Raw genomic sequence first — 21,729 nt, 5'->3', positions numbered from 1 at the left:
GCTAAGGTTGTTTGGGTGCCTGTTTTTGTTGTTGTTGCTGTTTTTAGTGTACTGAGAGAAAATTTATTTTTACCAGGTCAATAGAGTAGAGCAGCTTCCACTAAAATAAGAATTTGATTCAGCTGGAAATACCCATAATGTTCCAAACTATGCAAGTCCCTAGAGAAAATGGACCCTATGGACCCTGGCTCTGCAGAGGGAAAACTCCTTGCTCTTCCTTTTCGGCCCTTATCCCCAAAATGAACAGAGGGTATGTTATAATTTTTTGTCTGAAGATTACTGTAGCATATGTAGCACTTCACCACTTTCACTTATAATACATTATCCTTTACACGGCAGCAGTGTGAAGGTTAAAGATCAAGGCCGAATATATTTTAGTTTACTTTCACATCCATTTGTCATAACAAAGGCTGTTTTTAATTTTAAAAAGTGAAAAAATCCTCCCCACATTCAACCCAGGCTGCATTAGATTATGTTACTGCCTTTTCTTCCCTGAGTTCCAGAGCCACAAGAATCCTGTTGAAGATACAGTAGCATACTGCAACTTTCTTTTCAGCATACTTCTCACTTGCTGGGGGAAAAAAAGTTACAATGAGCCCTTTTAAGAAAATGTACAAACACACACATATTCCCATCCGTAAAATTAATCATCATAATTTCAACTTTTATTGGAGGGTACAGAGTAATAAAACCTGCTCACCATACAGAGAAAATAACATCTTTTTATATCAGGCACAGCTTGTAGCATGAATCCAACCAATACTTTCAATATGCAACAGATTTTTCAGTGGTTTGAGCATTGGCCTGCTAAACCCAGGGTTGTGCGTTCAATCCTTGAGGGGGCCATTTAGGGATCTGGGTCAAAATCAGTACTTGGTCCTGCTAGTGAAGGCAGGGGACTGGACTCGATGACCTTTCAAGGTCCCTTCCAGTTCTATGAGATAGGTATATCTCCATATATTTATATTAACAGTGGGAACTGGACAGACTGACTTTTTGGAGTATGTAAAGCCATCGTGGTGTTGGCACGCTGAAAGATTTATGTGTTTGCGACTCCTTGGTAAGAGGATATAGTGGTGCTAACATCACACCTACTTCATGGCTGGAGATGAGCAGCCAACCACCAAACTTCCAAAGATAGACAGGCAACGTAGTTCAGAGAAAATCTGATCTGACATGAATCATTGGGCAGAACTAAAATCACGTTGAGGAAGAAGATTCGTAAAGTTTACATAATTGTTGTTCTTGGTTTGTTTATTGTGTACATCAGCATTTCTTGGTCTTGGCTGGGACTGGAAACAAAAGAGCCAAAATACCAAGAAGAACGTTGCTCTCATGGTATTTTTCTACTCCCATGGGGAGCAAGAAGTGCTAATGAGATTTCTAACCCAAGAGGTTCAAATAGCTTGCATAAGGTTCTACCAAGCATTTGGGCCCAAATTTTAAGGTCCTTATTTACTGGTCTTCACTGAGTCAAGGGGCATGTGCGTGAGCAAGGACGTTAGTTTTAGGTGCTTATTCAAGCATAATAGAATTTCTGAACCTTTTGAGGCTCATCCATCACTACTTCCAGACTCTGAAGCTGGCTGCTTTTCAGGCAGTTTTCCTGCCTCTGTAGAAATACTGTCCACTTGAGTAGTGTGTGGAGAAGCACGACACCCTGTTGAGATGGAGGAATTTCAGTTTCTAAATCTTACTTTTCACTTTCCAGGCCTGCTTCTTAGTCATAGGACAGTTGGAGGTGCTAAAGCTCAATCCAGAGATTGCTTGTCCCTACTTGCCACACCAACAGATTTTTACAGCTTGTGGCCTATCGCCTCACTGCCTTTCTACTGGATCTTGCTGAAATAAGTGTGTTTAGAATTTTGACACCTGTCTGATATATTTTTACTTTAGCTGATGGTGAATTAGGTACAAAACACCTCCATGAGTTGCAGGGCTGATTCTTTACTTACTGGCCCCATTATGATGCATGTACACCTGTGCAAAATGGGTGCAAAAGGGTATCCACTCATAATGGCAATGTTTTGCATTCACTTTGCACATGAGTAAATAGGTCTGGGGGCTCAAGTCAGTGGACAATCAGGCCTGTAGCATGTGGCTTATAGCTTGAGCATTATCCTCAAAAAATCACTTTTAAAACTGGACCAAATCCGAAGGGCCTTACTTAGTTATTATTCTATCCTTGCTTTGGTTAAATTAATGAGAATTTTGCTTAAGTAGGGCCTGATTAAGGGCTTCAAGTTTTAGCCTATCCTGTTTAAGTTCTTCAGAAGCACTGGTGAATAGTGATAGCTCAATGGATGCGTGGGGGGATAGATCATCCGTTTGAAGATCTATGCCATCTTTTGGAAGACCGAGGGGGTGGGTCTGAAAAAGTGTACATCGTTGTTCCATAATTGTGTAGCTCTTCTCCATATCCTCATGCTGGGCTGAGATGACAGCTCTCTCGGAGAACACTGAGCCAGATGCATCCCTGATCTAAGACCATTGACATCCAGTAGAGATACAAGTCAAGTTCATCCCTTGAGTATGTTCTGATGTCCTTAGTGCTGACATTTGCATTCTTGTGCTTGTGTCCCTTTATGTTTGAGCCCAAGTAGGAGAGAACATGTTTGGAGTTGAAGAACATACTGGTGTGACAGATATTCATTATAGCACTTACTACACTACTGGAAAGTGCTCCAGTACTATGGTGAAGAGGGTGGTATAAGAACCTGAATAAAATAGAATGGAAAGTCCCATGGTAGAGACAATAGCATGCCTTGACACACTCCTCCAGAGAACATCTTGCCCTTGGATGAGACCCTTTGAAGACAAGTCCTTGTAAAATATGGTCAGTGGTTTTCCCTGAGATGAGCTTAGCACAGTTCTTATTGGCTTGTTCAGAGGGAAGGTACCTGTTTAGTTCATCTGGGAGAGTTGCTGCCTCTGATCTCCACTGAAGCCAATGAGATGCATTACTTGTGTGTGAAAGTGTGTGCGGGATTGGGTTCTGACTTGATAAACTCCCACACAAATATAAGTATGAAAAAGTTGAACCTCTTATCCATTGGGATTATTGGTTCCTTAGGGCATCTACAAGAAAATCTCATTGAAACAGAGACCCTTTTTTTTAGGAATTCTACATCTGATTCAGAATTTTAGGGTCACTCCCTTTAAATTCACCCAGATACAGAACTGGACAGTATATTATTGGGTAAAGTCATGATAAAAAATAACATCAGCCCAAATCTTGGGAGTCTGATGCGCATTGTGATTGCTTTTTACCACTGAAGTGGCACAAATCAGCAGGAATGAACCAGTGGGTCAGTCCCTGGTTTTCGAATTTAACATACACTCTGTGTTAATCTTATAATTTAAGATTACTAAATATAATGGGTGTAGGCAAGGGCTATGCACCTGGTACTTCTCTCACTTGTAGCAGTTTTACACCAGGGTCACTCCACTGACTTCACCAGAGTTACTCCTGATTTGTACTGGAGTAAGTGAGATGAGAATCAGGTCATGTAGGCTTTACCATCCGGGATGATAAATTTTGAGAAATATGCAAATATACAAATACGATTTCAATATGTGCGCAGCATAGATTCTCTCACTTGTTCAGGGCCTGCAGGTTTTATTGCACCCCACAGACTTTACATAATGTTGGCATGCTTCCCTCTACATTATGTCATAAATGTGAAGTGGAGACAGGGTCATTCTATCATATGTTGTGGTCATGTAATAGGATTCAACTTTTCTTGGGGCAAACTGTGTTTGAACAGATTTCAACTATTCTAAGCATGGATGTACATATGAATCCTTCCTTACCAATCCTGGGTTTTTCATCAGAAGATATGGTCTTACAAGAAAGTAAATCTTATTTTCTACAGCTGTCACAAGGGAGAGCTAGACATGGTAGATGAGGTTTGTGGAAAGCACACTCCACCTTCACTCTCTGCTTTAGATGAACTGAACTGGAAAGCTGCTCTCCCTTGCAGAAGTTGTGGTCAAAGTCAGACAACCTCAACCTGAATTTATCCGTAAATCATTTACATTCATTAACTGAAAAGGGTTTTGTGTGTTCTCCTCTAAAAATTGTTTCACTGAATTAGTAACAATTCAAGATGCTAACCAGAAAAATGTGAGATCAGGTGTCAGATTGTGGTCCCTATGAGGGACTCTGTTGGTAAAGCCGGTTTAACCTGCCTGCTGAAGATGTGCGTGTGAATCTCTGGGTTGCATAGCTGGCTCCATGCTCCTCTTCCTCATGGCTCCTGATTCAGGGGTTGTGACCAGGGAAAGTGGGCATGGCTGCAGCATCCCTGCATTCTGGCCAAATCTGCCAGCCCTCTGAAGGACATTGCAGCAGGTGGTACTCAGAGCCACTTTGAAGCTCAAGTTGCACTCAAGAGTCCATAAGTCAGGGAGCCACATTTGCCATCTGAACTCCAGGTGCTGATCATTTTACTGGGAGGGCCTAATAGAAGATTTGAGGCCAAAAGAGCTAATGCAATCCTGGGTTTCAGAAACAGGAGAATCTCAAGTAGGAGTAGAGAGGTTATTTTACCTCTGTATTTGGTACTGATGCAACCACAGCTGGAATCTTTTGTTCAATTCTGGTGTCCACAGTTCAAGTAGGATGTTGATAAATTGAAGAAGGTTCAGAAAAGAGCTGCAAGAATGATTAAAGGATTGGAAAATGCCTTGCAGCAATAGACTCAAGGAGCGCAATCTATTTAGCTTAACAAAGACAAGGTTAAGGGGTGACTTGATCACCGTCTGTAAGTACCTACATGGGGAGCAAATATTTAATGATGGTCCCCTTCAATCTAACAGAGAAAAGTATAACATGATCCAGTGGCTGGAAGTTGAAACTAGACAAATTTAGACTGAAAATAAAACATATATTTTTAACTGTGAGAGTAGTTAGTCATGGGAACAATTTACCTAGGGTCATGGTGGATTCTCCATCACTGGCACTTTTTAAATCCAAGTGGATGTTTGGATGTTTTTCTAAAAGATCTGCTCTAGGAATTTTTGGGGGGATGTTCTCTGGCCTGTGATGTACAGGAGGTCAGAATAGATGGTCATAATGGTCCCTTCCCAAAGGTTTGGGGTAATCTTATTCCCATTGAAGTCAATAGCAAAATTGTTGACTTCAGTGAGCAGGTGGAGATCCTTTGTGGGTGCTTAAAGTCAGATCTTGATGAGAAACATATTTGCAAGAAGCCAGTCCCCTCACCTCTGCTCCAACCAACCTTTCCCCCTATATTGCTAAACTTATCTGTATCTCCTTTGCCTTCCCTCAGCGAAACTGGACAGAACCTAAGGTTTTATGATATAGGCAAGCCAAGCCTTGGCCTTTTCCGTTCCTTTCTGGTTCCCATCCTCCCACTCAAGGGAAATATTTGAAAGATAAGTTGGCATATTTTTACCACCTTCAAATATCTCCCTGACTTAATGTTTTCTTAGCTGGAAGATAGCTTTTCAACATACATACATATATATAATTATAATCCTTTTCACCTAGACATGTGAGGAATTCCACTTTCTTCCAGTGGGAGTTCTCAGGAAGGTTTAGGTTAAATGGGCCAATAAGGGAAAAGCATGTAGCAGAAGATTTTACCCTCTAAAGAATTTTTTTTTAAAAATATGTCAGAATATCTAACTGTCAAAGAATTTAAACAATAATACCTGATGTACAGACTGGAGTGCAGTGCTTAGTAATATGAAGATTGCAATCTCCCTACAGCGCACCTAGAGATTAATTGGGTTCAAAGCAATATGTCATGCAGGGCCGTCTAGCAGAAAAGTACAGCAGGGGAGAAATCTACAATCCTCTCTTACTAATTCCCACAGAAAATCTAGGAAAAATTCCCCTACAAATTACCTCCACCTGTTTGTGGAGACGTAGAGATTTTATCCAAGAGGTATCTCAAGAAAACTTGCATTCAAGCATTTCATTGAATGTTTGTGGTGATTGAAAATTGTTACTGTCTCATGCTTGTTTGTCTGGCCTATGTGCAATGAGCTGGTAACATCAGTCCTGGTTCTGGTGGATATGTGTCCATATCACAGAAACCATCATTGTGACTGGTAGTGTCAGCAGAGAGATCAAGGCTGGAATAGACCATCGAGACTGAATTGGCCTCTCAACTTCTAGAATTTGGAGGGCCAAATTCTGCCCTTGGTTATACCATGGGAAATCCGGAGTAGCCCCACTGACTTCCATGAGGTTACATCATTGTAACTGAGAACAAGATTTGGCCTGGTGCCTGTAGAGAATCATTGAGACACACGGGCAAGGCAGTGTATAGAAGTTTATGCAATTATCTGTGCTTGGTCCACATGGTGGCAAAACTCCCACTGATTTCCCTGGAAGCAGGACAGAGCTTTGGTGGGTTGTCAATCCAGCATGTGTCATGGTCCCTAAAAATAATAGAAATAATTAAAAAACTCAAGCATAAAAAAGAATCACAACTGTAAATCCACCTGCAGTTAGCTTCCTAAACAATAATTTGTATCTCACCTGGATAAAAGTTTAATTTCAGCTAATAACGTTTTAACAACCGAGGAGTACAAGGCCAATATGTTCAAAAGTGAGTGCCTAAAGTAAGGCTTCTAAGTCCATATATAGACACCTAAATAAGCCTGACCTGACTTTTGAAAGTGCTGAACACCTGTCAGCTCCCAATGAGTTCAAGGAGAGCATCTGAGTGCTCAGCAATTTTGAAAACCAGGGCTCTTATTTAGGGTCCTAAATATACACTCAGGAGCTGAACTATAGGCACCCACTTTTGAAAATCTTGGCTGAAATAACTGCTTCTAGAATTTGAGAACCCCTTTGTGGGTTTTGTTGGGGGCCTGTTTTTATTGGTATAAATGTCACTCTTGATATTTTCCCATCAAGGCTGCTGCTCTCAGTTTCTGTTTTGGGTACTAGTGCATGATGATGTGAGGGCACAGACATAACCTTCTGCAGCCCAGGGAGAGTAGGAGGAAAGGTAAGTTCAATTTATTTCTAAAATTATTACATTATTTTACTAGATCTTTAAACTTTATTTAAATTCTTTATTTGGCAAAAAAGAGGGGGTATCATATTTTAATTAGTAGCCGTGTCAAAGGAGAGCTAGATTAATTATTGGAAATTACTCTGTCCAGATGGTTTTAATTTTCACAGCAGGGAACCGGCCTCTTTTGAAGGTGATATTTTTCAAATTAAAATCAGCCTGGATATTACTCATACATGCTGTAGTTTGAAGGTGACATGGTGTGTCCTCTGCTTTCTAACCTACGCTGCTTTCACGTCTATGTTCTGCCCTAGTGAAACAGTCCTTTGGATTAAAAAGGTGCAGGTTGCTTATCTCCAAAATTAAAGCCATCAGAGGGGTAATAGGTGACTGAAGGAACTGGTAATGGGAGATGAAGTCTTTTCATTGTTAGGTTGCCCTTTTGAATTCTCAAACCAAAGTGACCAAGAGTTGTTACCTGATGGTCAGCATCACACTTAGTAGTTTTAACAGAGGCTCTGAGAACTGAATGGACAGGGAGAATGAATTACTCTCTAGCTCACAGAGGCAGTGCTTCCAGAAGAAGGTTGAGGCATGCTGTCAATGTGGAGGTAACTTGTATTGTTGTTGCCTATGCCCTCCCTGGTCTGTAGATAAATGGAGGACTTCAGTCTCCAGAGCTTCCACGTACACTATTTTCTGGTCCCTTAATTGTTCACTCATCTGGGCAGAGTTCCTCTGAGGGGTGTCCAAACTAACTCCTTAGACACCTTCTTGGAGCAGTGGGCATTATCGGGGGTTCCCTGCCTGGTGTCCTCTTCTGGATCCCTTGTTTTGACCCTGTGACCTGCACCCCGTCCTTATTTGTTTTTTTTTTGTCTCCCAAAAAAGCAGCAAAGAATCCTGTGGCACCTTATAGACTAACAGACGTTTTGGAGCATGAGCTTTCGTGGGTGAATACCCACTTCGTCGGATGCAAATGTGGGATGACATTTGTCTCCCACAATGTCAATTTCTGGTTTCCTTGGCCCCTCCCTGACCAAATGGGGTGGGTCTTGGTGCCCATCCCCTCAGCTGATGGAGGGTCCAAATAATCAGCAGTAGTTGACCCACCAGCCCCAGTGATCAAGTAGGTTGGTACATTTCTTAGACACTGAAATATATATAATACACATACATGTTGCATCCATCTGCTGTTAGACACTTAAACAATAATTTCTCTCTGCCTTGATATAGGTTTAATTTCACGGGATACCCTTTTAACAAATGAAGAATCTAAATAAATGTAAGCATCTGTTGAACATTTGGTAATCGTAAGAATAAAAATACCAAAAATCACATCTCTGTCTGAGCTGCAGAAGGAAATCTCCATTGAGGGTTAAAGTTTTGTGATATTTACATTGCTGAAAAAGCCAAATTCTGACTTTACAAGTGGGAAAAATATTAATGTGCTTAAATGAAACAAACTCGTATTTCTATCCCCTTGGTAAATCCTTACAGTGAACATATTTGATCGTAGAGGGTTTTACAGTTCTGAAATATGAAGGTCAAAAAGAATGTGACTTTCTGTAGCACAGATCAAACATTCTTCAATGTTTGGCCATAGCTGTATTTTTAGGGTAAGATTTAGTTTGTATGAATTTCCAGTACAGGGCCTGGGTTTCCATGCACTGACATGTAGACTTTCTCAGGTTATATTTCTAACATGTCCGCTTTCTATTCTGAGCTCTAGAGATGGGCCTGGGCCAAAAGGCCGGATTTGAACACCCCAAACTTTATGGGAGGATGATTCGGCTTTAACCTTGGTCTTGATTTGAATGTTGCAGCTGGCCCCTAACTCTGTAATGAAACAAAATGAAATTCTGGATCCAAATGCTTCCCCATTGTGGGGGTGTTTGTAGCGATGGGTTGCAGGCCTGGATGCCAATTTTGGCCCATCTCTGACAAAAAACTTGTGACATGGCAAGTGGCATTAACTTAGGACTGCACAGAGACAAAAAATATCCTTCACCATGGAGGCAGGGACAGGGAAACTCTGCACTCCAACATGGTGACCAGGTTAGATTGTGTAAGGCATTAAATGCCCACCCTATCACGGGCAGGGTTCTAGACTCTGCCCCACAGGATTTTCACTGTGGTAGCTGGTGGGCTCCTGAGTATGCCAGGGGATGCATACAGGACTTTTAAAGAGCCAGCGTCCTCATCAAAAAGGCACCAAAGCAATGGGTACTAATTTGCTCCCTGTTGTTGGTTTCAGTGAAATTGCCACAGCCTGAAGGGGCCATGATAACCAAGTGCCCTTTTGTCTGTCTCGGTTAGGGCTGGCACACCACACGTTGGCCTGTGGTAATGAATTTAGTTTTCACTTTGCTGTTAATGGCATCATTCCTGAGAACGTAATTCACATGATGTTTTACGGGGGGACTCCCCTCCCCACACAAGAATAATAATATAACTTTGTTAATCTGGGCAGTAAAAGTGTGTGTGTGTAAATTCTCAATTACACTGATGTAAATCTGGGGTAATCAGATGAAGTCAGTAGCATTATTTTAGATTTATACCTGTGTAACCAAGAGCAGAATTCAGCCTGTGGTAAGGTGTGTGGGTTAGTCGGTTGTGTGTGGTTTTTTTTCCCCATATGGACTGTGTCTTCATTTAGTGATCCAGGTGGACATAGGAGAACTTCTTGACTTACCTCATTCATGCCATGACTTGGTCTGACTGCGCTGGTAAATGCCTTTTTTCTTCTTCCTTTTACAAGCCCAGCTTCTAGTGGAAACAGACACATTTGGCAGTCAAGTCCGGATCAAAGGGAAAGAGACAGACTTTTACCTTTGCATGAACAGGAAAGGCAAGCTAGTGGGGAAGGTAAGTGTTTCCTATTAATTCATTTGTAACATGAGCATTACCTTTAGCAGTGACTGCGAAGCTGTAATGATGTGTTCCGAACTTTGCCTGTCAACCCCAAATGAAAAGCAGGACTTGAGGAATGTGGAATTTTTAAAGCAGTCCATCCCTTTACCAACCCTTCCCCCACAATAAAATAAAGCAGCCAACCACCGGGATTTTATTACTGATGCCTTGGGTATGCACAGGTTTCCATTTTACAGTTGCATAGATTGACAAAAGATGTATGCATCTCAAAAACAATTGAGCACTCGCATTACATGATATAAATCTCTTTTACCTTGGTGGTAAAAAAAAAAATGTTAGGAACATGTTAGAGAGGTTAGCAGTGTAGTGCCTGTTTTAATAACAAGAGTCAGAATATACTGTAGCAAAACTAATACTGGAATCTGAACATCTTATTAGGGCTGGGCCCCACGGTTCTAGCATTACAGGAATATTTTATTACTTTGGATCCCAGCACAATAGAAGCATGTAACAAATTACACATATTTGCCTGTGTAGCTTAACTTCTTTGCTGAAGTCATATTTTTTTTAATTCATTAACTTGTTTTTGTAACTTACATGGGTTCTTTGTATTGCTGGTGAATCCAACGTTAAATAATTGGGCAGGAGGCTGTCAAAGTTAAATTCCACCAAACGCACATAAAAAGCACTCACCCTCTGTACCACATGAATTAAAACACTGGCTATCCCTGTGGCAGTGAAAAAGGGAAGCTGAGTTTTTTGCTTTGAGTCAACAAAGGCACTGAAAGCCATATTCCCAAATAGAAACCAGGTGTCCTAGCCACTCTGGTGAGATGTTATGTACTATGGTGGTCCCAGGAGTGACACTGTGTGTGTGTGGGGGGAGTCTTTTCATAGGGTGCTTTTCTGTACCTTTACTCATGCAAGTAAAGGCTACTTTAAAGACTGATGTCTACACTACCTCAGTAAGTTGACCTAAACTATGCAACTCCAGCTACGAGAATAACGTAGCCAGAGTCAACGTAGCTTAGGTTGATTTATGCGGGGTCCTCACTATGCTGGGTTGATGAGAGACATTCTCCTATGGACTTACCTTGCTCTTCTTGTTCGGGGTAGAGTACTGGGGTCGACTGGAGAGTGATCTGTGATCGATATGACAGTAGACCTACTAAATCAACCCTGATGCATCGATACCCAGAGCATCAATCCGGGGGGTAGTGTAGACATAATTTTCAAAAGCACCCATTAATTCTGGGTGCCCAACTTAAGATGCTGACAACCTGATTCTCTGAAGTGTTGGGCACTGGGATTCCATTTTAAATCAATGAGATTTGCAAATGCTCAGCATCTTGGAAAATTAGACCTAGATGCTGGATTCACCATTGCCCTTCACCTTGAGAGGAAGGATCATTCATTGGTTAAGGCCCTGGCCTGGGATTTAGCAGAACCACATTTGATTCTCTGTTCTGGCACAGATGTCTTGTGTGACTTTGGAGAAGTAACATGGGGCCATAATTTTTAAGGTATTTAATCGCCTAAAGATAGGTGCTTAGTGGGATCTTCAAAAGCTCCTAAGGGACAATGGGAGTTAGGTACCTACGTGCTTTTGAAAGTCCTACTTGGCACCTATCTGTATCTTTAGGTGCCTAAATACCTTAAAAAATCTGGCCCTTAGCCTCTCTGTGCCTCAGTTCCCCATCTGCATGGTGAGGATAACAACACAGTCCTGCTCACGGGGAGTGTTGTGGGGATAAATACGTTAACGGCTGTGAGGTGTTGAGATACCACAGCCGTGAGGGCCGTGTAAGAATCTAAGGTAGATACATGTAAAGTGACTGTAAAATGCTGCCATTCTGCTTCAGTGGCATTTACACTGGTGCAAATGACCACACATGGTGCAGGCAGCAACCAATGAGCCTTAGATGTCTTAAACCGGATACCCAGATACCACTTTTGAAAATTTAGGCCTAAGTCTTTTTCAGAACCAGTCCCACAATTTGGCTCATTGGGTGTGATTCAGGACAATTATTTAGCTTGTTCTCTTCATATAATGTGATGTTTCAGTTTCTCTCAATATGCTTTTCATGATGTTAAGCTGGCAAACAGCTCATTTTAAAATAAATCTTTTCTTGTAAATATCATATCTGAGCCTTCCTGCCCCACTCCGGTAAAGATCCAGATTGCTGACAAGTTCATAAAACATGCCGCCTTGAGCAGGAGGGGGCACTGAACATTCTGTTTGGAAGGAAAATGTTCCAGACGCGTTGCCCATATTAACAGCTTCTCAAGAGCACAAACGAAAATAACAGCATGTCTTCTTGATACCAAAGAGTGTGGTTTTAATTAGTATCATAGTTTCAGCTCTTTTTGTGGCAAGAGTTTGAGGGAGTGTTTTTTAGACTGAATGCTCTAAACAGCTAGTAAGCCCCGAGGAAAACGTTAGATAAAAATTCATACCTGGGCTAATGCAAATCTCGAAGTATGTTCTGAGAGGAAATACGAAGCACACGATGATCATTTTGCAGTTGCCCCAGCATGTCCATCTGGCAACATTGGAAATTTGAGGCAAAACTGGTTCTTTTTCTCTGCTCGTTTCCTCTTGCCTTACACTGCATAATCTGTAACAATACCAACAGATGCCATCTGGCTTTGTTCTCCTCCTCAGTCAGCATTTTTGGATTCTCCCCAGTTGAAAACCTGCTTTGAATTTAGTTCTTTTTTGTTTCCCATAATCACCTACAAAGGGTATTACAAATCGGAGCAGGTTGTTGTTATTCGCAGCTGGAACGTCTGACGAAAGTGACCATTTCAGAAACTGGGCTCGTTCCCTGCCTTGGAGCTAGTTATGTTGCAGGCAAACAGATTAATCCTCAGGGTTCAAAAGAGCAGCCTTCATTTTTCTTTTTCATCGACTCATTTACATCTGTGCCAGCTCTTCTGAGTCCAGGCTTCCAATGGCGCTTTCTCAGCAGCTCAAAATCTGGTGTTTGCAGCATTGCTCTCCCTTCCTTGTTTCAGAGGGGCAGCCATGTTAGTCTGTATTGGCAAAAACAGCGAGGAGTCCTTGTGGCACCTTAGAGACTAACAAGTTTATTTGGGCATAAGCTTTTGTGGGCTAAAACTCACTTTTAGCCCATGAAAGCTTATGCCAAAATAAATTTGTTAATCTCCAAGGTGCCACAAGGACTCCTCGCTGTTTTTCCTTTCTTGTTAGTTATTCTTTGTGACTTCACAGCTGACATTGGCCAAAGGTCTGAAAAGTGTCACAGGCAGGATTCTAACTCTGTTGTCACTGCAGGCCGCTTCTGAGTTTTCCGAGATGCTGACCCACTACCTCCCAACTTGGGAGTCCCAAGTGCAATGTATGAAAACTGGAGACTAGGCAAGTGCTGGAAAGGGAATGACTGTTTTTCTGTTACAAGTGACCTGCGCAGCAGAAAAGCAAATTGAATTGTGCATGCTCTCTAGCTGCTGCTTGATGTTGTGTAAAGAAGGCCTAATCAGGTTTTTATTTGGTTGGTTGGTTTCAAATATTTGTTTTCTGCTTTAGTTATTTGTTTATTTTACCTTAGAAACAGCATGTCTTAATTTCCCTGGTTTTATTAGGTGTCTGTGGCCCGCTGATGAGCTAAGTGGGATTATGACATCATGAAGAGAGAGCAATTTAGGTGGAAGGGAATTGTTAGTTTTGTTTAAAACTTTGTTTTCTGTTTGTTTTTTGTTAATGCCCATTTAACTCAGGCTTCTGACCGACACTTGGGAGAAGAACGCTCTATGTGAAAGATTTAACACTCCGGCCCATACAAATGAAAGCTGAGAAAATTTCAATTCCAATTTTCTCACTTAGTAATCTCTCCTAGTTTTGGGATTTTCATATTAAATAAAATCGGGTTTCCTATGTGTTCCAGACAGGATGATAACCAATGGATAATATCCATGATTTGTTCTGACTCATTTTCTCTCTCACCGCTGTGTGCACACTGGTGTATGTGTATGCACACACATCCCTTCTCTTTCAGACTGACTGCGAATTGTAATGACACAATAGCATCAGAGACACTCTGATTTACATCAGTTGACAATCTGGCCCAATTATTTTAGATGTTGCTTACTTCCATGTCTTGTAGCTAACCGGACGCTTAAGGGCTCAATGTTTTTGCTATAATTGAATTTTCAGTGTGAGAGAGGTGAGGCCTAGTAGTCTGTGTGCAGGATCTCCTGAATTCTAACCCGGACTCTGACAGTGGGTGTATCCACACTGGAGCAGAAGATGTAATTTCCAGCTTGGGGAGATATACCCATGTTAGTTTTGATTGAGCTAAAAATACCCGTGTAGTCCTGGCAGTGTGAGTGGCGGGATGAACTGGCAGCCCCAGGACCATCCTGAGGGCAGGTACCCACTCTCGCCCAGGGCCGCCCAGAGGATTCAGGGGGCCTGGGGCAAAGCAGGGGGAGCTGCGGCGCTTGTACTCACCCGACTGCAGTCCGGGTCTTCAGCGGCATTTCGGCGGTGGGGAGCCCTTCAGTCGCTCCGCATCTTCGGCAGCACTGAAGGTCCCCCCCCCCCCCCGAAATGCTGCCGAAGACCCAGACTGCCGCCGGGCCAGGGCATGCAGGGCCCCTGTGGGGCCTGGGGCAAATTGCCCCATTTGCCCCCCCCCTCGCCCGCCCCCCGGGCGGCCCTGTTCTCACGGCCTGTGGGCTCGATCAGAGCTAGCACAGGTATGTCTCTCTGAGCTGGAAGTTACACCTCCAGTGACTCCCACTGGGGCCTCAGACTAGTTGTTTTTCTTTCTGCTTCAGCTGCTCTATCTCAGAAATAGAGATAATAATACGTATAACGTAGGAGTTTTATGAGACAATGTTGGTAAGGGACTTGAGGTTAAGTGCTAAGTAATATTCTGTGTGCAATAAGGACTACAAAATCTTTACAGAAGGGAATGGCAGACAGTCATGCAAGCCAATAGCTATTGGTTGGTACACCACTAAGCATGTTGGAGGTGTTGTGTTGATGCTGAGAACTTGAATTTTCATTTCAAAATGAGCATTGTAGACCAGGCTCGTCATGCCAGGCTCCACCAGCTTGCTACCCAGTGTTCCTTCTGCTGCAGAATTAGGTGCTATATAGAATTTGGGGACGCTGTGCCGTTTCCCCTTTGCTCCCACATAAGGAGCTCCATGCAGCAGTCCATTGTTATGCAGCATACACGTGATTGGTTAGCCATATGAATGTCACCCTGGGAACAGAATTCATGAGTTGGGCAGTGCATCTCCTGGAACGCACAGATAGGGTGGGTTCATGTTCTATACTCTCCCGTGAACAACAGCCTGGGTCCATGCGCAGTTTATGGACCTGGGCTGATTCTGTGTGCACCACTGTAAGGCATCCAGTTCCTGCTTCCTTCCCACAGGTACCTATCCCCAACTGGTGCCCTAGCTTCCATCCCCAATCCCCTCCCAATCTGAGGTGTCTTCTGGAAGATGGTGGTCTGACTTCCTCCTCCCACTTCCTCTCTGGGACAGAGGCCCCATCATGTGTTCTTCAGGGGTGATGGGTAGCCCTTCCACTCATTTTACAGCTTCCGAGGAGCTGTCAAATGAAAACCACAGTGCTCCCCTGTCCCAAATCTGTAAGAATCTCTGGGGTGGGAGCTCTCTCATCAGGCACTTGTGCTCCAGTGGCAGCTACGCTCTACAAAACACCCATTGACAAAAGCTGCTAAGGGCCTCAGAATTTGGCCGAGTGGGAGTTCTGCCTGAGTAAGGAGTAAGTAGATACCTCAGGATTTGGCTCCCTTTCAGCAAGTGGGGATTGGGATTGTATGACACTGTGGGCTAAAAAGAAAATGTAAGGTCACGTCCTAACAAAATCTCAGACCAATTACATTAACTCAGCTATTTACTAAGAATACAACATATAATAAGGTGCAACATATCCATATTGTACAATTCGCTGTTGTGCGCCAAACTAGCACTCTAACTTTTACCATAGTGCTCTGAGTTTTCTTTTAAAAACCACAAGGACTTGAAATTCAAACTCCCCAGGAAATCACCTTTAATATTTTCAATATTTCTTGAGATAAGTTTGGAATTTTAAGGGTTTTCTTTTATTCCCCCTTTCTGTATCTTTTATGGACAATTTCCACCTCCTACCCCTTGTTCCTATTAAAGGGTATAAAATGCAGCCACTTGAATGGTCTGAACTTAAACTCACTCTACTATAAAAACAGATGAAGCAAAGTTTTATACTACATTCAGGCCTATACTAGGAAGGCTTTGCCAGTATCGCTCTACTGGTATATTATACTGCCAAAGCGAATGCAGCTTATAGTGACAAACCTTGTAGTTTTGCTAGAATAGCTTATTTCAGCACCCTGAGCAAAATAAGCAATACGAACAAAAATCTAGTTTGCTGATCTAACTGTGTCTGCATTAGGGGTTTTGCCTGCACAGTTGATCAGAGATCACACCCCATCATAGCCCTAACCGACAGCTATGCCAGCAAAAGAAGTTTGTAATGTAGATCTGGCCTAAGAAACGTACCATTTTCTTGTGGCTTTCCAAACCAATTTAATGTTACCAGCATGTTGCTAATACCATATGGTAAGGATCTCTGTATTTTTGCAAACTGTTGCTTGATGCCAAAAACTGTTTTGGCAGAGCTTTATCACTGACTCCTGCCAGCAGTGGTCTTTAGGGGAAAGTAATAATTTGGCGTTGTTTACATTACAGCAAATGTAATGGAGGGTTTCTTGAAGCGTGTGTGTGTGTGTGTGTGTGTGTGTGTGTGTGTGTTAAAACGGGAAGGTTGGGGGAAAAAATAAATCCAACGGCATCAAAAAGTGAAGGTGTTGGTTATTGTCCAGGTATGCAGTCCTGGTTTACAGGAAACGGGGTGTCTTCTTCTACAAGAACTTCAGTGGAACTCTCCATGCAGGGTGGGAAAACCCCTTCAGGATAAAAGGAATTTTTAAGGGCCAGGACTATCTGGTGGGAAATACGGGGTGGAGTTCTTAAAAGCACTCAGCACTGGCTTAGCTGCACCAGTGGGAGTCTTACTACTGACTTCTTTGGGAGCCTTGGGAAAAACCACCCATAAAGCACAGATTAAATAAAAACACTTTGTCACGGTAACATTAAGGGTCTGATTTAAATAGAGATGAAGAAAGATTCCAAGGTAAGGTTGAAACTGTGCCCTTAACTCACCTGAATGTGCCTATGCAGCATGCATGGTGCATGATTCTCCTCTGCATGTCTGCACTTCAGATCTCTTCTCTGCAAGAGGATTCTGTGTTGCCAGTCAGTGTGAGTTCTGAGCATGGACCAAATGCAGAGGGTGCCACAGAGAGCTGCGGTGCTGATAAAAAGGTGTGCATGTGGCAGTGGAGAATTCTGCCCATAGACCTAGAGCTGCATCGAACTCTGCCCTTCTGCTTTGCAGGGGTTTGTTGGGCAAACATTTTTCTCCCAGTTCAATGTGCATCAGATTTGCCCCCCTGAGTTTGGGATTAAAACTGACCCCAAACTTCAAAGCGATGTGATAATCAAAACTATCAGATTTCACCTGGCTTTGGGTCAGAACTGCAAATTCCACAAGGTTTTGACATTAAACAGTTAATCTTACCAGGCTCACTCAGTCCTGGACCCAGGCTCATTCAAAAACTCCATAAACCCTAGCAATTCCTGGACTTAGCACTGTGCTTGCTACAAAACCAGAACCAAGGAGTGTTTGATGGAATCTGAACTTTAATCTCATACATTTTTTTCAAAGCTCTCTTTTGTCATGAACTGTCCTGACTGGCACTTCCTTCAAAGGCAAGGATTGGCAGGGTTTTAAATTACCTGGCTTTTGTGAGTTCAGTCAGGGCCTTTTTTGAACTGCAGTGTGATTCTTCATATTCAGTGAGATTTGTTCTTCAAGTGAGCTGCTCCTTTCCTTTCTAAGCTATGTCTTTACACTTCTCTTCCTTTCCCATTTTAATTGTCTGTGTAGACACCCCAAATGCCCTTGAACTCTGAGGAACTTTGGATGTAGAACTCAGCTGCAGTATTGCTAACCCAGAGTGTTCAAAGATCATGAATCTGGCTCCCCAAAACCATGAGATTGGCTTTAAAATGTTGAGATTTGAACAACAAATATTTGGGTTTTTTCTTTGTCTTCTTACTCGGGTCACATTTTCAGACTTTCCTCTGCAGCCATGAGGGCAAGAAATGTACTCTTATTTTGACCAAAAAAAAAAAAAAGTGAAATTCTCATGCAATCACTTGATTCCAGAAGCTTGTGATAAACTCATGAGAATTGACAACACTATGAACTTCATAGCTTCCCCCATCTGGTATAGACTGAACTACATCCCTCAATCCACACACCTCTGATCTCTGAAGAATCTGGATCTGGGTCCAGTTGCTACAATCTCTAATCTTTTCAGTGCTTCAGTCATGTGCTATGTGTTCTCAAAGGGTGGGTGTGAGTGTTACACTGCGTGTATGTTATTATATACACTCAGTTTACTTGGACATGCAGTATGTGCTTGTAGTAGTAGTCATAATCTTTTCCTGTATATTTAACATGTAAAATATTGCATAAAACATCATTCAGATTAAAAACAAGATTAAAAACTAAGGAGCAGTCCCTTCCTCTAAGGCTGTCTAAACACAAAAGTTGTACCATTTTAATTATACTGGTCAAGTTAAAGTGCTACAGCTCCCCTCTAGTGTGGATGCAGCTATACCAGGATAATAGTGCTGATATCAGTTTAGTGTATTCCCATACAGGAAGGGGAATAAGTTATACTGGTATGAGAAACCTTTTATACTGATATAACTGTGTCCGCACTTGGCGTTGTACTAGTATAACTATTTCCGTAAAAAAAATCATCTCCCTAACTAATGTCGTTATACTGGTACATAAACTGTGTGTAGACAAGGACTAAGGTATCAAGTTACTGGCATGTAGTAGCCTCTGAGCAAATACCACTGTGAACAAATTATTTCCAGAAGCCTGAGCAGACTCAGTCTGAGCTGAATCCTTGGGTAGTTAATAAGTGCTCTGCCTTCTCTCCAATCAGCCTGATTTCTGAATGCTTCTAAACATTACACACCTCCCACCCCACCCAAGTTCTACTGGAGCATTTTGTGCATCCAGAACAATCAGAATTAAATTGGTCACATGCTGGCTCAAGGTACTGTACCCATAGAGTGCTGAATGTTGAATGGGTTTTCCAAGAATTCTTGCTATGAATAGCATTACACCATGGTACGCTACCAGAACAGTCGCTTATTGCCCTACTGTTAAGGCCCAGTGAAACAATTCTTTTTTATATGGAGGCAGATTCATCACAACAGTGAGGTGACATAGTACATTGCAGTGACTCCTCCAAAATGGTAGGAGTTTATATAAATGAACTGTATCTTTAGGGTATTAACATTTGCAAGTAGCAGTGGTTCTTGTCATGGATCTATATTTTCAACCATCTTTTTGTCAGAACAGCTCTGAGGCTGGACATACAAGCCATGTTTTCAAAAGAACTCAGCTCCCGTTTAGTCACTGTCAGAAGAGGACATATTTTCAAAAGTAATTGACATATCGAGAGCTGAGCTTTTTTGAAAATCTGGCCATAAGTGTCACATTGGGAACTGTCAGGTGCTGAGCTCTTCTGAAAATGGGCTCCCTATAGATTCAGGCACAAAATAACTGTGTTTAAAGTACAATCAGAGATGCTTTTTCAAAGCTGTGTAGGCACTGGGAAAATTATTTTTGCCTGTGCATTATTAATACTATTATTGAGCATGCACAGTTTGTTTGCTACTGAATAAATACTGAAGAAGATACAGTCCCTGCCTCTGGGAGCTTGCAGTCTGGTTCAGACCTGACAAAAGAATTAATTTCTTCTTCCTCTTCTTCCTCCTCCTCCTATTTATTGAATGGCAACAGCGTGTCTGGTGCTGTACAAATACAGAGGAAGACAAGCACCAATGAGCTTCCATTCTAATTAAGGCACAGAAAATAGGTATAAACAAAGCATGGGTTAAGAGCTGTCTTTTTGTGGTGCAGTTATTTGTAGTAACTATCTGGGTTATCAACTCTGGGTTACTGTGAAAAGTGTTGCAGAAGAATGTGTTTCCAGGAGGAATTTGGATGAAGAGAAGGAGGTTGTTTGAGGCACAAGGAATTGGAGGACTTCTGAGTGTAAGGGGCAGTGTGGAAAGAGGCATGAAGATGAGAAGTGAAGATACAAACAGAGCATGGAAGAGGGATGCTTGTAAGGAAATGAGAGCAGAGATCTCGACAGAGGCAGGGCTGTGCTGGGTCACAGAGGGGAAATCTTTGAGCACTTTGAGGTGAGATGAAGTAGGTGGAGGGATTAGCAAGGAAAGCTACCTTACTGAGGTCAGAACATGTAGGGATGAAGTGAGAAAGGCTAAAAGCCATGTAGAGTTGGACCTTGCAAAGGGAATTAAAACCAATAGTAAAAGGTTCTATAGCCATATAAATAAGAAGAAAACAAAGAAAGAAGAAGTGGGACCACTAAACACTGAGGATGGAGTGGACGTTAAAGATAATCTAGGCATGGCCCAATATCTAAATAAATACTTTGCCTTGGTCTTTAATAAGGCTAATGAGGAGCTTAGGGATAATGGAAGGATGACAATTGGGAATGAGGATATGAAGGATTATTACCACATCCGAGGTAGAAGCCAAACTCGAACAGCTTAATGGGACTAAATCAGAGGGCCCAGATAATCTTCATCCAAGACTATTAAAGGAACTGGCACATGAAATTGCAAGCCCATTAGCAAGAATTTTAATGAATCAGTAAACTCAGGGGTTGTACCGTACGACTGGAGAATTGCTAACATAGTTCCTATTTTTAAGAAAGGAAAAAAAAGTGATCCGAGTAACTATAGGCCTGTTAGTTTGACATCTGTAGTATGTAAGGTCTTGGAAAAAATTTTGAAGGAGAGGGTAGTTAAGGACATTGAGGTCAATGGTAATTGGGACAAAATACAACATGGTTTTACAAAAGGTAGATCGTGCCAAACCAACCTGATCTCCTTCTTTGAGAAAGTAACAGATTTTTTAGACAAAGGAAATGCAGTGGATCTAATTTGCCTCGATTTCAGTAAGGCATTTGACACGGTTCCACTTGCGGAATTATTAGTTAAATTGGAAAAGATGGGGATAAATATGAAAATTGAAAGGTGGATAAGGAACTGGTTAAAGGGGAGACTACAACGGGTCATACTGAAAGGTGAACTGTCAGGCTGGAAGGAGGTTACTAGTGGAGTTCCTCAGGGATCAGTTTTGGAACCAATTTTATTTAACCTTTTTATTACTGACCTTGGCACAAAAAGCGGGAATGTGCTAATAAAGTTTGCGGATGACACAAAGCTGGGAGGTATTGCTAACACAGAGAAGGACCGGGATATCATACAGGAAGATCTGGATGTCCTTGTAAACTGGAGTAATAGTAATAGAATTAAATTTAATAGTGAAAAGTGCAAGGTCATGCATTTAGGGATTAATAACAAGAATTTTAGTTATAAATTGGGGACGCATCAGTTGGAAGTAACAGAGGAGGAGAAGGACCTCGGAGTATTGGTTGATCACAGGATGACTATGAGCTGCCAATGTGATATGGCCGTAAAAAAAGCTAATGCGGTTTTAGGATGCATCAGGCGAGGTATTTCCAGCAAAGATAAGGAGGTATTAGTACCGTTATATAAGGCACTGGTGAGACCTCATCTGGAATACTGTGTGCAGTTCTGGTCTCCCATGTTTAAGAAGGATGAATTCAAACTGGAACAGGTTCAGAGACGGGCTACTAGGATGATCCGAGGAATGGAGTCTTATGAAAGG

The 21,729-nt window shown here is 42.1% G+C and overlaps 1 protein-coding gene across 14 annotated transcripts in view; it reads left to right on the top strand.

Moving 5' to 3' along the window:
* Positions 1-21,729, top strand: part of FGF18 (fibroblast growth factor 18) — a 109,627-nt gene that overhangs the window by 67,532 nt on the left and 20,366 nt on the right. For all 14 annotated transcript variants that reach the window (XM_045028094.1, XM_045028099.1, XM_045028106.1 and 11 more), the window contains one exon: positions 9,757-9,863. In XM_045028094.1, coding sequence (XP_044884029.1) covers positions 9,757-9,863 — 107 coding nt within the window. The remainder of the gene's footprint in view (positions 1-9,756; positions 9,864-21,729) is intronic.

Source organism: Mauremys mutica, chromosome 8 (genome assembly GCF_020497125.1).
Source record: "Mauremys mutica isolate MM-2020 ecotype Southern chromosome 8, ASM2049712v1, whole genome shotgun sequence".
NCBI lineage: Eukaryota > Metazoa > Chordata > Testudines > Geoemydidae > Mauremys > Mauremys mutica.
Note: the sequence above shows the minus strand (reverse complement) of the source record. Positions and strands in the feature narration are given on the sequence as shown.